This window comes from Brachionichthys hirsutus, chromosome 10, assembly GCF_040956055.1.
Source record: "Brachionichthys hirsutus isolate HB-005 chromosome 10, CSIRO-AGI_Bhir_v1, whole genome shotgun sequence".
NCBI classification, from domain to species: Eukaryota; Metazoa; Chordata; class Actinopteri; order Lophiiformes; family Brachionichthyidae; genus Brachionichthys; species Brachionichthys hirsutus.
The window spans coordinates 14465951-14483719 of NC_090906.1; the positions used below are offsets into that span (position 1 = coordinate 14465951).

Consider the following 17769-nt stretch of genomic DNA (forward strand, 5'->3'; position numbering starts at 1 on the left):
AAGGTGCATTTGTGCTTTGTCCCCTCAGTTGTGGAACTGGTTTCCGTGCGGACGGAATGCGCGTTAACACGGGCACGCCACGCGCCGCATCCTGCCATAACTGCCGATGAGTGGCATTGTGCTGTTATCTGCGACAGCCACAGGAAAGTAGCTGCTGTTGTAACTCTTACACTTGCTGAGCTATATTTCGCCACGGCCACGCCCTTTTGCACATTGCGCTGCAGCACTGCACAAATAAGAAAAGCAGCTGTGCTTGGCAACGCATCAAAGATATGCAGCACCGTATTTGTCGTTGCACTTGCATGATTCGACTCGGGCCTTGTAGATAACGTTTCCACAGCGTCATGCATATCCATTTTGATGTATAAACATTAAAAAATAGCTGCGCTTAATTTACCAAAGCCACTAGACAGCAGCCTTGGTTGGTTTCCCTTCAGGTTGCGGCGGGAGTTTCCAGGCTAATCTCAGAAAGGCCTCTTCACAAAACTGTCTGAGCAGTATTTCCTGTTAGCGCTCATCAACTCAACGCCCAGTCTGTAGCCACGCTAAGCTGTAATAAACACTCATTTACAGAGCGCACACACGCACACACCGTAAACAAACACAGACACACACACAATTCAGCAACATGATAAACATCGAGCTTTTGTTTCCACGAGAAGCACTTATGTTAAATGCATAAAAGTGTTCAGTCGACTCAGTGGGCTTAAAGAAAGGTAAATGGGAGGTTAGATCCACAAACAGGAGCTGGGGAAGGTACACAGAAAAATACATAGTTTACAAGCAGTACCTGCATGCAGTCCAGCGTACTCTGGTTAGCAAGAAGACAACACAAAAGGACAGAAGGGAAGACAGAGTGAACACATGCTTGTCAAACAATCTGCTACTACTGGACTGTCTTCTTGTCCCCCGAGGGGTCACCACAGCAAATCAACGTTCTCCACTTCACCCTGTCCTTTGCATCGTCCTCCCCAACACCAGCCACTCTCATGTCCTCCCTCACTACGTCCATGTCTCTTCTCCTGGGTCGTCCTCTAGTCCTGTCCTTTGCATCGTCCTCCCCAACACCAGCCACTCTCATGTCCTCCCTCACTACGTCCATGTCTCTTCTCCTGGGTCGTCCTCTAGCCCTGTCCTTTGCATCGTCCTCCCCAACACCAGCCACTCTCATGTCCTCCTCACTACGTCCATGTCTCTTCTCCTGGGTCGTCCTCTAGTCCTGTCCTTTACATCGTCCTCCCCAACACCAGCCACTCTCATGTCCTCCCTCACTACGTCCATGTCTCTTCTCCTGGGTCGTCCTCTAGTCCTGTCCTTTGCATCGTCCTCCCCAACACCAGCCACTCTCATGTCCTCCCTCACTACGTCCATGTCTCTTCTCCTGGGTCGTCCTCTAGTCCTGTCCTTTACATCGTCCTCCCCAACACCAGCCACTCTCATGTCCTCCCTCACTACGTCCATGTCTCTTCTCCTGGGTCGTCCTCTAGTCCTGTCCTTTACATCGTCCTCCCCAACACCAGCCACTCTCATGTCCTCCCTCACTACGTCCATGTCTCTTCTCCTGGGTCGTCCTCTAGTCCTGTCCTTTGCATCGTCCTCCCCAACACCAGCCACTCTCATGTCCTCCCTCACTACGTCCATGTCTCTTCTCCTGGGTCGTCCTCTAGTCCTGTCCTTTACATCGTCCTCCCCAACACCAGCCACTCTCATGTCCTCCCTCACTACGTCCATGTCTCTTCTCCTGGGTCGTCCTCTAGTCCTGTCCTTTACATCGTCCTCCCCAACACCAGCCACTCTCATGTCCTCCCTCACTACGTCCATGTCTCTTCTCCTGGGTCGTCCTCTAGTCCTGTCCTTTGCATCGTCCTCCCCAACACCAGCCACTCTCATGTCCTCCCTCACTACGTCCATGTCTCTTCTCCTGGGTCGTCCTCTAGTCCTGTCCTTTACATCGTCCTCCCCAACACCAGCCACTCTCATGTCCTCCCTCACTACGTCCATGTCTCTTCTCCTGGGTCGTCCTCTAGTCCTGTCCTTTGCATCGTCCTCCCCAACACCAGCCACTCTCATGTCCTCCCTCACTACGTCCATGTCTCTTCTCCTGGGTCGTCCTCTAGTCCTGTCCCTGTCTCGTCTCAAACACCTTTTCCCATAACCTCATCGTATCTCATCAGCTTTATCCTCCTGTAGTTTCTACAACTCTGTTTGTCTCCCTTCTTCTTGAAGATGGACACCAGAACTCGTCTCCTCCGTTCCTCTTCATCTTCTTCCTCTAGGATTGTATTCAACAACCCGTTAAAAACTCTGCAGCAGTGGTCACCAACGCGGTGCCCACAAGGACCCTGTGAGTGGCCTGTGAGCCCGTCACAAATAGCTGACCAGTGAGCTGCGTCTCATGTTTTTGTTGCTATCCATCAATCCATTTTCTTGTTGATGAGACGATCGTCTCTTTGGGTTTAAATAGAGGCAGCGAGTGAGAGAGACAAAGCAAGAGGAAGGAAATGAGCCGCAGCAGCTCCCTCTGCAACACAAGCTGAGTCAACTCCTAAAATAAATGCACACTTCATTTAGGAACAAGGGGGCACGAAGGACACGCAAAGATATATTTATCTGTTAGGACAGCAGCTAGACAAACATAAGGGCATTTAACTGTCACAGACTATCTGAGTACATTTTGAAGCTTAAATATCACACAGGAGTAGAGAAGGTCAAAAGAAGTACTTCCTGTAGGCTTTCCTCTTCCATGCTACAAATCGATAGTGAACCCTGGGTGTTAGGATGATCAAATCTTTTGACCATGAATCAGACTTTGTGCAAGACGGGAATGCTGAGGAAGTTTGACGACTCCTCTCTCGTGTTGGGAGTAACTGCATTAACCTCCTTCCACCTCCAATTGAGTCAATTCTTAGGAGTGATTCGGGGTTTTAGTGTGAGTGTGTTCTAAAAGTTATTTATCTCATTTTCTTTCTTTTTTTGACATCACATACCTCCAGCATCTGAACCACTCCCTCATGCTCCCTCTTGGCAAATAACTGAGCCTGGCAATAAAAAGACATTACAGTCAGTGCAACGTTTGTGTATAAAAGCCTAAATCCCATCCCAGACAGTTGTGTTGATAAAGCAGAGCTTTAATAGGTTGCCCCCTGCTGGACAAAACCCATGAAAGCAGCCTCAACGACATGCAGCTTCTGATGTCAAAGAGAAAGTTCTTCTTGAACTGTTTAAGCTGTACGAGAGGCAGTGGTTCTTACCCGCTGTAATCGTTTGATCTCATCCTGTTTGAACTTAAGTATAGCCAGTGCCTGCTCCTGTTCCAATTCCAGCTGCTGCCTTCGCTCGGCGACCTCTCGCATATGCTGTTCAGAGAGAAGGCGACTGTAAAGACGGCACAATGAAAGAGCAGACAGTGTATCGGAGCCCAACGCTACCTTTAGGACCTGCTCTAGGTTCTCCAGTTTGGCAAGCAGTCTCTGGTTCTCCTCGAGAACTGAATTGTGTTGAGCGGTCAATTCAGAGAGCTCTTCCCTCAGAGCCTCGTTCTCAGCCCGAGTCTGAGGAGCAGCAAAGCGTCGGCTGAGCAGACCCGTATTACATCCCTGTTCATAATCCTGCTCATTGTTCTTCTTTGATTCGACAATTGCAAGAAATCGAAGACAGTTTTTCCCCCCTTGGATTTAGTGGGCTCAATTCTTGTGATGTCACAGCATAAAGTAAAAGTAAAATGTTAAAGAATTGAGAATCATTTTATAGAAAAAGAAATGTCACACACAGACCTGGTCGCGCAGCTGCGCCTTCCGCCTGAGGAGATTTGCCTCCTCCTTTTGTTGTTCATCCTCAAGCTGGTTCTCCTGTTACCAAACCACGAGACAATGTTCCACGTCATTCAAAGCATCCTAATCGTGTGTCCACGGTCGGTAAGCTTCACGAGAACCGGAGCAGGTGAGAAGGAAATAACGGCGCTTACCAAGCCCAGACATCTCTTCTGTCGCTTCTTTACTTCATGCTCAAGGTTTTCACATTCTTTTCTCTTTTTGCTCAGCTCACGTTCCTACTCAGAGAAGGGAAACAGAAGAAAGATAGCCCCTAAATATCCAGCCATCGGATACATTTTCTTGTAGATGAGACGATCTCATCTTCTATTCTCTTCTATTCAGATTACCGGTACTTTATTTCCCCCAAGGTGAAATTCCTGCACATGCACTACAATAGGCTGCTATGTGTCTTTAAGAAATTACAGAAAGATGGTACAAGCACATTATTGCACATTAAACACACATGTATTGGAATGACAATGATTCATAAGGATCCAGGCCAGTCCCGGGACGCTGGGACCATGGGGAGGGGTGGGGGATGGGGGAAGGGGAGCAGGACAGACTGCTGGAGAGGACAGGCGAGCGTCCGTCCTCTCCAAAGACTGGAAGAAAGAATCAGAATACGGTAATCAATTCACCTAAATGACGTGTTTTTGGAGGATGGAGGAACGCACAGATCGAATCGAAAGAATTACTGTCATTGCATAGTAAGTCCACAACGAGATTCGGAGCGCTGTTCTGTTTGGTGCTGAGATGCAACATTAAATAGCAATACAGTAGTATTAAAAACAACACCATTTTGAAGTCGCGAAAAGTATTGACAAATAGATTGTCCATTTATTTATTTATTTATTAGGCCCGAGCGCCTATCCTAGGCGTAAGGGGCGGGGCTATTGCTTTTGCAACGCAGAAGACGACAAGTTGACGAGCGCAGCGAGTCAACTTGTGTTTGTGTGTGTGTGTGTGTGTGTGTCCACAGACGCGTAGCCCTCGTCAAGACCATTCCGAAAATGTATTTTGTGTAATAATTGCGTACTCAGAAAAAAAGCTACCGTATTTTCACAACCATAAGACGCACCTAAAAGTCTTAAATTATCTTCAAAATGTGCCGAACTCCCGATCGTCCGCGCGCCCTAGGAGCCTCGCGTAGTGATACGTACCGATGCTGTCCTTCACCATAGTATTATAGTCAGGAGCCTCGCGTAGTGATACGTACCGATGCTGTCCTTCACCATAGTATTATAGTCAGGAGCCTCGCGTAGTGATACGTACCGATGCTGTCCTTCACCATAGTATTATAGTCAGGAGCCTCGCGTAGTGATACGTACCGGTGCTGTCCTTCACCATAGTATTATAGTCAGGAGCCTCGCGTAGTGATACGTACCGGTGCTGTCCTTCACCATAGTATTATAGTCAGGAGCCTCGCGTAGTGATACGTACCGGTGCTGTCCTTCACCATAGTATTATAGTCAGGAGCCTCGCGTAGTGATACGTACCGGTGCTGTCCTTCACCATAGTATTATAGTCAGGAGCCTCGCGTAGTGATACGTACCGGTGCTGTCCTTCAACATAGTATTATAGTCAGGAGCCTCGCGGAGTGATACGTACCGGTGCTGTCCTTCAACATAGTATTATAGTCAGGAGCCTCGCGGAGTGATACGTACCGGTGCTGTCCTTCAACATAGTATTATAGTCAGGAGCCTCGCGTAATGATACGTACCGATGCTGTCCTTCACCATAGTATTATAGTCAGGAGCCTCGCGTAGTGATACGTACCGATGCTGTCCTTCACCATAGTATTATAGTCAGGAGCCTCGCGGAGTGATGCGTACCGATGCTGTCCTTAAACATAGTATTATAGTCAGGAGCCTCGCGTAGTGATACGTACCGGTGCTGTCCTTCACCATAGTATTATAGTCAGGAGCCTCGCGTAGTGATACGTACCGATGCTGTCCTTCACCATAGTATTATAGTCAGGAGCCTCGCGTAGTGATACGTACCGATGCTGTCCTTCACCATAGTATTATAGTCAGGAGCCTCGCGGAGTGATGCGTACCGATGCTGTCCTTAAACATAGTATTATAGTCAGGAGCCTCGCGGAGTGATACGTACCGGTGCTGTCCTTCAACATAGTATTATAGTCAGGAGCCTCGCGGAGTGATACATACCGGTGCTGTCCTTCACCATAGTATTATAGTCAGGAGCCTCTCGGACTTTGATCGGTTTGATTAATGACGATTAAAAACACTGTGTACCAAACTCTGTTTTGCTCCGGCTCTATTTTTGAAAACGCGCGCTAGTATGCTTGTTTGATTGATGAAGATTAAAGATTTGTACCAAACTCTGTTTTTCTCCTGCTCTATTTTGCGCACCTATCATGCCGGCGCCTTTTGATCCGCGCGCCCTTTGTATGTTTAAAATACTGAAAAATCAGCCGTTAATGAGACTGCGCCGAATCAGCAGGTGCGTCATAAGGTCGTGAAAATACGGTATGTTGTTTCTGAGTGAATTCTTTATTAGGCCCGAGCGCCTATCCTAGGCGTAAGGGGCTATTGCTTTTGCAACGCAGAAGACGACAAGTTGACGAGCAACCCTCGGCATCCAACTTTGCCATGCTGTTGAGGACGACCAACACACCCACGCACACACACACCGACACTCAACAACACACACACACACACCAACACTAAACAACACACACACACACACAGACACTAAACAACACACACACACACACAACACACAACACACACACACACACACAAAAATTGAATGGGAATTTAAAAAATTGTTTGCCAGAAATGATTGAAATTTTCCAGAAAATTCCCTCATGTGGTCCCGATCAAAAAACACAATCGTAACCATGTTGTTGTTTTTACGCTGTTGCCATGGCGATGGCAACCCCTCCTATGGGGAGGGGTCCGACGCCAACTTTGTCGGACAGCCACGAAATTCGGTACAGACATGCGTCATGTCAGTGCAAAAAATTTTTTTATTATGGCCACGCCCCCAGACACACAGGAAGGCGGCCATATTGGATTGAAACTCCTGATGGCAGATGACCATATAATCCAAATAACGATTTGACTAAACTGTGAGCTACTCATGCAGCTCAAATCTAAACACTTGCGAAGCACTCAGGACAAAAGCGGCGTGCGTCGGCGGGTCAGCTCAACGGCCTGTCGGCCGGCGAGGGCCTACAACGCCGCTTGCGGCTTTAATTTTGTTCTTGTTTTTGCATTGTGCATTGCCCATTAGGTTGGGGAGGAGGGCGCATTGCCCCTATTTTATTGCACATGGCAAGTCTTCACTCTATAAATAGCACATCGTTCAGAGCGCTGATGGCTCTGGGGAAAAACTGTCTCTGAGTCTATTTGTTCTTGTCGTGTGTGGATTCGAACCCGAAATTTCTTGCTGTGAGGCAATAGCAATACCAACTACGCCACCATTGCAGGCATTAATGTCACCTCAATGGTGGCGACCCCTATAATCAGATAAACATATAGACATACTGCCCAAGAGTAAAACCGGGACAAGACTTGAATTCATATATTGTGTTACAGAAAACATTGGCTTTAGTTCTCATACTGACCTCCGTTATGATTGCAATGAGGTATTACAAAGCTTAGCATCCTTTAATTATTACAAATGCAGCTTACATGCAGGACAGCAGAGAAAAAATCTGATTATTTTAGCTTGACCACAGGACCTCAATCAAGTATTACCACTGTGGTTGTGTGTGTGTGTGTGGGGGGCGGGCAACCACCGCAGTCCACCAGCAGCTGACTGGCAGACACTGGACCGATGAATGATGAGACAGCGAAACAATCTTAGTATACAATATGCCTATTTAGTTATTTTATATGCACTGAGGCTGTTCTACATTTTGACTGATGTTGATTATATTAATTATGATCATGATACATGATGTTTTTATACAGGTATCCATGCATGATAGACTCGGGTTGAAAGGCCTAGGGATCACAAATTAGCTCTGGCTATAAATCCTATATGCTAAGCATCTCCTCATAAACGCTACACATGTTGTAAAGTCTATTGATGTAAAAAACATTTATATAATAAATATTTACATTGAATATACTGACTGAAAGCTGTCGTCAGGGCAGCCATGAATGGGTCCAGTAAAGTCAACCCGTGCTAGCAACCCAGTGAGGCCTGGCCAACGAGCTAGCGCAGCTAGAGTCTCCCACCTTGGACTGCACCTGGATTAAGGACTTCCTGTCTGACCGCACACAAAGGGTCAGACTCGGCTCCCACCTCTCCCCCACCGTCACACTCAACACCGGCTCCCCACAAGGATGTGTACTGAGTCCGCTCCTGTACTCTCTGTACTCCTACGACTGCACGCCATCCCATCTCTCCAACGCCATCATCAAGTTCGCTGATGTCACCACCGTGGTCGGGCTCATCTCGGGCGGAGATGAGTCGGCGTACAGAGATGAGGTTGGTAAACTGGTGGCGTGGTGCTCGGTGAAGAACCTTTCATTGAACGCCACGAAAACTAAGGAACTCATCCTGGACTTCTGGACTATCCGTAAGGGCATCCTGGGTACTGCATTACGGTGTACTGCATCACGGTGTAGTACTGCATCACGGTGTACTGCATCACGGTGTACTGCATCACAGTGTGGTACTGCATCACAGTGTACTGCACAGTGACGTGCAGTCAGGGGAGGCAAGTGAGGCACAGCCTCACCTGTCATCATATAAAATCATATAAAAATCATGTATTTGTATTATTAAAAATAATATAAAAATCATATAATATACAATATAACATCAGTGATATTATATTATATATTTTATGATTTTTTCATTTTTAATAATACAATTAGTGCGTCACGTATTCTTGTGCTGAGCTGCATTAAAATACTGCAGAATGAGGCCATGTGTAATACCGCCTCCAGCCGATAGGAGGCCAGTGAGTGATTCAGCGCACTCATCAGCTGATCCGCTCGTTCGAGACGGGCTTGTAAACACGGAAGCGCTGGCTGTCTGGATGTCTGGACGTGAAGCAAGAACCCGTGTTTTCTGCTTTTCCTGCCTTCTTTTCTCAACTTCTGACGATGTCTGGACTCGGATGGGATATTGCGACATGAAGAATTTACCAAGAAGCCTCCAAACACGAGCAGCGACTGCGCGTATTCATGGTCAAAGTGCGCTAAAAGCTTTTGGGACGTCCCGGATAGACCTGGCTTTGGACGGACAGCGGAGACTTAACATCAGCGTACACAAAGCTAAGGAAAAGGAGAACCGAGAGATGTTATTCTATTTATATATTATATTGCACTGTTGCTGCTTCGAGCCCGTGAGACCGGCGTCTGGCCGTTTCTGGGACCGATTCGAGCAGAACCGCGGCGGACTGGGCCTGACAGAGAGTCCATTAGATGTGAACGAGTGTTCTGTAACATAAGCTGTCAAATGAAGCCCAGCTTTGATCATTTTGGTGAGCTGGCTTTCCTTTTGTTTGGTTGTTTCTTATGTTTAACAGTTAAACATCAGTTAAACTTTAACTTAAACACACACGCATCCACACACATTCAACGCTGCACGCACACTGATACGCAGAGTTGAATAATTTCATTAAATATTTTGTAAATATGCAGATTATGTGTGGTCTCCCCTTTTTGTCATAAACTGATGAGCCAGGTTTGTGACAATATGTAAAAAATGCAGGTACGAATGTTTAAACAAAACACGTTAAATGTTACCAATCAAATGATGAACAAGCTGCAGGTTCATTGATTAGTAAATCTGACTGTGCCTCACCAGACATGAACCTCACCGCACGTCACTGCAGTACTACACCGTGATGCGGTAGTTGTGATGCAGTACTACAGTACTACTACTGCATCACGGTGTGGTACTGCATCACGGTGTACTGCATCACGGTGTGTTACTGCATCACGGTGTACTGCATCATGGTGTAGTAATGCATCACGGTGTGTTACTGCATCACGTGTACTGCATCACGGTGTAGTACTGCATCACGGTGTGTTACTGCATCACATGTACTGCATCACGGTGTAGTACTGCATCACGGTGTACTGCGTCACGGTGTGGTACTGCATCACGGTGTGGTACTGCATCACGGTGTAGTACTGCATCACGGTGTAGTACTGCATCATGGTGTGGTACTGCATCACGGTGTAGTACTGCATCACGGTGTGGTACTGCATCACGGTGTGTTACTGCATCACGGTGTAGTAGTGCATCACGGTGTAGTACTGCATCACGGTGGAATACTGCATCACGGTGTGTTACTGCATCACGGTGGAGTACTGCATCACGGTGTAGTACTGCATCACGGTGTGGTACTGCATCACGGTGTGTTACTGCATCACGGTGTAGTAATGCATCACGGTGTGGTACTGCATCACGGTGGAGTACTGCATCACGGTGTGTTACTGCATCACGGTGGAGTACTGCATCACGGTGGAGTACTGCATCACAGTGTGGTACTGCATCACGGTGTAGTACTGCATCACGGTGTGGTACTGCATCCTGGGTACTGCATCACGGTGTATTACTGCATCACGGTGTAGTACTGCATCAGAGTGTGTTACTGCATCACGGTGTGGTACTGCATCACGGTGTGTTACTGCATCACGGTGTGGTACTGCATCACGGTGTGGTACTGCATCACGGTGTGGTACTGCATCACGGTGTAGTACTGCATCACAGTGTGTTGCTGCATCACGGTGTAGTAGTGCATCACGGTGTGTTACTGCATCACGGTGTAGTAATGCATCACGGTGTGGTACTGCATCACGGTGTAGTAGTGCATCACGGTGTGTTACTGCATCACGGTGTAGTAGTGCATCACGGTGTGTTACTGCATCACGGTGTAGTAGTGCATCACGGTGTAGTACTGCATCACGGTGGAGTACTGCATCACGGTGTGTTACTGCATCACGGTGGAGTACTGCATCACGGTGTAGTACTGCATCACGGTGTGGTACTGCATCACGGTGTGTTACTGCATCACGGTGTAGTAATGCATCACGGTGTGGTACTGCATCACGGTGGAGTACTGCATCACGGTGTGTTACTGCATCACGGTGGAGTACTGCATCACGGTGTGTTACTGCATCACAGTGTGGTACTGCATCACGGTGTAGTACTGCATCACGGTGTGGTACTGCATCACGGTGTGGTACTGCATCCTGGGTACTGCATCACGGTGTATTACTGCATCACGGTGTAGTACTGCATCAGAGTGTGTTACTGCATCACGGTGTGGTACTGCATCACGGTGTGTTACTGCATCACGGTGTGGTACTGCATCACAGTGTGGTACTGCATCACGGTGTGGTACTGCATCACAGTGTAGTACTGCATCACAGTGTGTTGCTGCATCACGGTGTAGTAGTGCATCACGGTGTGTTACTGCATCACGGTGTAGTAATGCATCACGGTGTGGTACTGCATCACGGTGTAGTAGTGCATCACAGTGTGTTACTGCATCACGGTGTAGTAGTGCATCACGGTGTGTTACTGCATCACGGTGTAGTAATGCATCACGGTGTGGTACTGCATCCTGGGTACTGCATCACGGTGTGTTACTGCATCACGGTGTAGTACTGCATAACGGTGTGGTATGCATCACGGTGTGGTACTGCATCCTGGGTACTGCATCACGGTGTGTTACTGCATCACGGTGTAGTACTGCATCACGGTGTGGTACTGCATCACGGTGTGGTACTGCATCACGGTGTGGTACTGCATCACGGTGTAGTACTGCATCACGGTGTGGTACTGCATCACGGTGTAGTACTGCATCACGGAGTGGTACTGCATCACGGTGTGGTACTGCATCACGGTGTGTTACTGCATCACGGTGTAGTAATGCATCACGGCGTGGTACTGCATCACGGTGTAGTACTGCATCACGGCGTGGTACTGCATCACGGTGTGGTACTGCATCACGGTGTGTTACTGCATCACGGTGTAGTAATGCATCACGGCGTGGTACTGCATCACGGTGTAGTACTGCATCACGGCGTGGTACTGCATCACGGTGTGGTACTGCATCACGGTGTGTTACTGCATCACGGTGTAGTAATGCATCACGGTGTAGTACTGCATCACAGTGTAGTAATGCATCACGGTGTAGTAATGCATCACAGTGTAGTACTGCGTCACGGTGTAGTACTGCATCACGGTGTGGTACTGCATCACGGTTTGTTACTGCATCACGGTGTAGTACTGCATCACGGTTTAGTAATGCATCATGGTGTGGTACTGCATCACGGTTTGTTACTGCATCACGGTGTGTTACTGCATCACGGTGTAGTAATGCATCACGGTGTGGTACTGCATCACGGTGTAGTACTGCATCATGGTGTGTTACTGCATCACGGTGTGGTACTGCATAACGGTGTGGTACTGCATCACGGTGTGGTACTGCATCCTGGGTACTGCATCACGGTGTGTTACTACATCACGGTGTAGTACTGCATAACGGTGTGGTATGCATCACGGTGTGGTACTGCATCCTGGGTACTGCATCACGGTGTGTTACTGCATCACGGTGTAGTACTGCATCACGGTGTGGTGCTGCATCACGGTGTGGTACTGCATCACGGTGTGGTACTGCATCACGGTGTAGTACTGCATCACGGCGTGGTACTGCATCACGGTGTAGTACTGCATCACGGCGTGGTACTGCATCACGGTGTGGTACTGCATCACGGTGTAGTAATGCATCACGGTGTAGTACTGCATCACAGTGTAGTAATGCATCACGGTGTAGTAATGCATCACGGTGTGGTACTGCATCACGGTGTAGTACTGCATCACGGTGTGGTACTGCATCACGGTTTGTTACTGCATCACGGTGTAGTACTGCATCACGGTGTGGTACTGCATCACGGTTTGTTACTGCATCACGGTGTAGTACTGCATCACGGTGTAGTACTGCATGACGGTGTGTTACTGCATCACGGTGTAGTACTGCATCACGGTGTAGTACTGCATGACGGTGTGTTACTGCATCACAGTGTAGTACTGCATCACGGTGTGGTACTGCATAACGGTGTAGTACTGCATGACGGTATAGTACTGCATGCACTGCTGATCACTTGAATTTATATGTTGTTATTCGACCCCGGACGGAGCAGCGCTCTAATCCTAATCTCATTGTGTAGCCGCTATGCCATGACAATAAGGCCTTATTTAGGCTGAGCGCCTATCCTAGGCGTAAGGGGCGGGGCTATTGCTTCTGCGCAGCTCGTCAACCCTCGGCATCCAACTTTGCCATGCTGTTGAGGACGACCAACACACTCACGCACACACACCCCGACACTCAACAACACACACACACACACCCCGACACTAAACAACACACACACACACACACCGACACTCAACAACACACACACACACACCCCGACACTAAACAACACACACACACACACACACCCCGACACTCAACAACACACACACACACACCCCGACACTCAACAACACACACACACACACACCGACACTCAACAACACACACACACACACCCCGACACTAAACAACACACACACACCGACACTCAACAACACACACACACACACCCCGACACTCAACAACACACACACAGACACTAAACAACACACACACACACACCCCGACACTAAACAACACACACACACACACTCTGACACTAAACAACACACACACACACACACCGACACTAAACAACACACACACACACACACCCCGACACTAAACAACATACACACACACACCCCGACACTCAACAACACACACACACACACCCCGACACTAAACAACACACACACACACACTCTGACACTAAACAACACACACACACACACCCCGACACTCAACAACACACACACACACACCCCGACACTAAACAACATACACACACACACCCCGACACTAAACAACACACACACACACACACCCCGACACTAAACAACACACACACACACACACCCCGACACTCAACAACACACACACACACACCCCGACACTCAACAACACACACACACACCCCGACACTAAACAACACACACACACACACCCCGACACTCAACAACACACACACACACACACACCCCGACACTAAACAACACACACACACACACACACCCCGACACTCAACAACACACACCCCGACACTCAACAACACACACACACACACCCCGACACTCAACAACACACACACAGACACTAAACACACACACACACACCCCGACACTAAACAACACACACACACACACCCTGACACTAAACAACACACACACACACACACCGACACTAAACAACACACACACACACCCCGACACTAAACAACACACACACACACACCCCGACACTAAACAACACACACACACACACACCGACACTCAACAACACACACACACACACACCGACACTCAACAACACACACACACACACCCCGACACTAAACAACACACACACACACACCCTGACACTAAACAACACACACACACACACCCTGACACTAAACAACACACACACACACACCTACACTAAACAACACACACACACACACCCTGACACTAAACAACACACACACACACCCTGACACTAAACAACACACACACACACCCCAACACTAAACAACACACACACACACACCCCGACACTAAACAACACACACACACACACACCCCGACACTCAACAACACACACACACACACCCTGACACTAAACAACACACACACACACACCCTGACACTAAACAACACACACACACACCCCGACACTAAACAACACACACACACACACCCTGACACTCAACAACACACACACACACACCCTGACACTAAACAACACACACACACACACCCTGACACTAAACAACACACACACACACACCTACACTCAACAACACACACACACACACCCTGACACTAAACAACACACACACACACCCTGACACTAAACAACACACACACACACCCCAACACTAAACAACACACACACACACACCCCGACACTAAACAACACACACACACACACACCCCGACACTCAACAACACACACACACACACACCGACACTCAACAACACACACACACACACCCCGACACTAAACAACACACACACACACACCCTGACACTAAACAACACACACACACACACCCTGACACTAAACAACACACACACCTACACTAAACAACACACACACACACACCCTGACACTAAACAACACACACACACACCCTGACACTAAACAACACACACACACACCCCAACACTAAACAACACACACACACACACCCCGACACTAAACAACACACACACACACACACCCCGACACTCAACAACACACACACACACACCCTGACACTAAACAACACACACACACACACCCTGACACTAAACAACACACACACACACACCTACACTAAACAACACACACACACACACCCTGACACTAAACAACACACACACACACACCCTGACACTAAACAACACACACACACACACCCTGACACTAAACAACACACACACACACACCCTGACACTAAACAACACACACACACACACCTACACTCAACAACACACACACACACACCCTGACACTAAACAACACACACACACACACCCTGACACTAAACAACACACACACACACACCTACACTAAACAACACACACACACACACCCCGACACTAAACAACACACACACACACCCCAACACTAAACAACACACACACACCCTGACACTAAACAACACACACACACACCCCGACACTAAACAACATACACACACACACCCCGACACTAAACAACACACACACACACACCCCGACACTAAACAACACACACACACACACACCCCGACACTCAACAACACACACACACACACCCTGACACTAAACAACACACACACACACACCCTGACACTAAACAACACACACACACACACCTACACTAAACAACACACACACACACACCCTGACACTAAACAACACACACACACACCCTGACACTAAACAACACACACACACACCCCAACACTAAACAACACACACACACACACCCCAACACTAAACAACACACACACACACACCCCGACACTAAACAACACACACACACACCCCAACACTAAACAACACACACACACCCTGACACTAAACAACACACACACACACCCCGACACTAAACAACATACACACACACACCCCGACACTAAACAACATACACACACACACCCCGACACTAAACAACACACACACACACACCCCGACACTAAACAACACACACACACACACACCCCGACACTCAACAACACACACACACACCCCGACACTCAACAACACACACACACACACACCCCGACACTAAACAACACACACACACTTCTACCGGGCCACGATAGAGGGCATCCTGTGTCTCAGTGCGACCGTGTGGGACGGCAGCGGCACGGCGGGACAGGAAGGACCTATCCCGGGTGGGAGGACAGCTCAGGAACAGCTTCTTCCCCCGGGCTGATCTGAGCTGATCTGAACTGAAGCAATGCTAACCTTCTAATTCAAGCACCAACAAGCAAACAGATGTGGATATCTGCGTTTCTCCTCATGAACAAAACTGAAAGTCAATGTTCCACCAACGTGGTTACATAACAGCCCTATAATAATAGTAATAATAATAATAAAGCTCTCACCAGAAAACGTCGGCTCTGCTCCTCTCTGCGGTCCTCTTGATGGAAGGGGGTCGGGCTCAGGCCCGGTTGGGGTGTCACACTCACCCCCAACTCTCCCTCCTCGCCGGGAGTCTTCTCACACCTTGATGGAGCTTCATCTACTATCACACACGGGGTCTCTCCTGCAACCTGACAGGGGTTTCATCAATCTGTCAGTCACTTTATATTCAGAGGTGTACTCTTAGAATAATGCACAAAATAGCTTCTGTTTTAAAGCGTGACCAACTGCTGTGGAAAAGGGAAGTATAGGATCAGCAGCGAGCCTCCTTGCTCATGGTCCAACCACCATAAAAGAAGAATCCAGGGAGGAACACGTTAACAGGAAGCATGTCGCTTCTCATCCTTTAAACGTGATTTAAACAGCTCTCAGGGAGCGACACTGATAGAATTCAGCCATTCATCGCTCTCGATGGGGGACGGGCTGACATTGGCCAAAGGTTAAGAGTGGGGAATCAGTATCTAATTTTAACGCGAACCTACTTAACCTGTGCAAGTGCAGCCAAGGCCGCGGCCCAATAACAGGATCAATGGTGATCTGTCACATGCTGGACAGGAGGCCTCTCCTTTCAACCCGGGTCTCTAATATCAGTCTACAATGCAGGGACTGTTTCTATCGATTGAAAATGATTATTCAGGGCCGTGAGAACACAAAACAATCACAGACATATCCCTGCAAAACTACCTGTGTTTGGGATTTATTTTTCTGATCCTTACTTGACATTTTTTTAATGAACTTGTGAGTATTTTAATTATAGTATAGTTGCTGTGAATGTCTATTCATACATTCATCCATGAAATGAAAGTAGGACAACATAAAAACTGCATAATTCACCGTAAAAATACCTCTTTAGTCTAATATTAATGCTTAATATTGTCGGGAGGCTGCCGGTTCAGCTACAGCTGCAGGACCATCGAGTTTCTTATTGGAGTAAGCTTGTAAATAACTTCAAGCACAGCAAATACAAAATAACCTCAACATGGGCTTGATGCCACATTGTGACTGTTCCATCACTGTTGGGATGGGATGGGAAACCATATGATGATGATAGGGTGAGTGGGCGGGCTTAAGTTTTACACCGTCTGAGAATTAAACCTTCATCAACTTAACTACCTGCATGGCAGGCAAAGATAAGGAGATTACAAATTCTTCGTAAATGCTCAATGAAGTAATTCAAGATTCCTGAAGGAGTTTTAGAATTCCCCCACACATTTGTTCTGACAAAATAATTCACCTTTTACTT

At 47.9% G+C, this 17769-nt stretch overlaps 1 protein-coding gene across 1 annotated transcript in view; it reads right to left on the reverse strand.

Annotated features, from left to right (window-relative positions):
• Nucleotides 1–17769, reverse strand: part of LOC137900706 (RIMS-binding protein 2) — a 52045-nt gene that overhangs the window by 26394 nt on the left and 7882 nt on the right. The window contains 8 exon segments of the mRNA XM_068744836.1: nt 791–809; nt 2511–2545; nt 2988–3038; nt 3252–3356; nt 3429–3551; nt 3774–3848; nt 3965–4048; nt 16490–16657. Coding sequence (XP_068600937.1) covers nt 791–809; nt 2511–2545; nt 2988–3038; nt 3252–3356; nt 3429–3551; nt 3774–3848; nt 3965–4048; nt 16490–16657 — 660 coding nt within the window.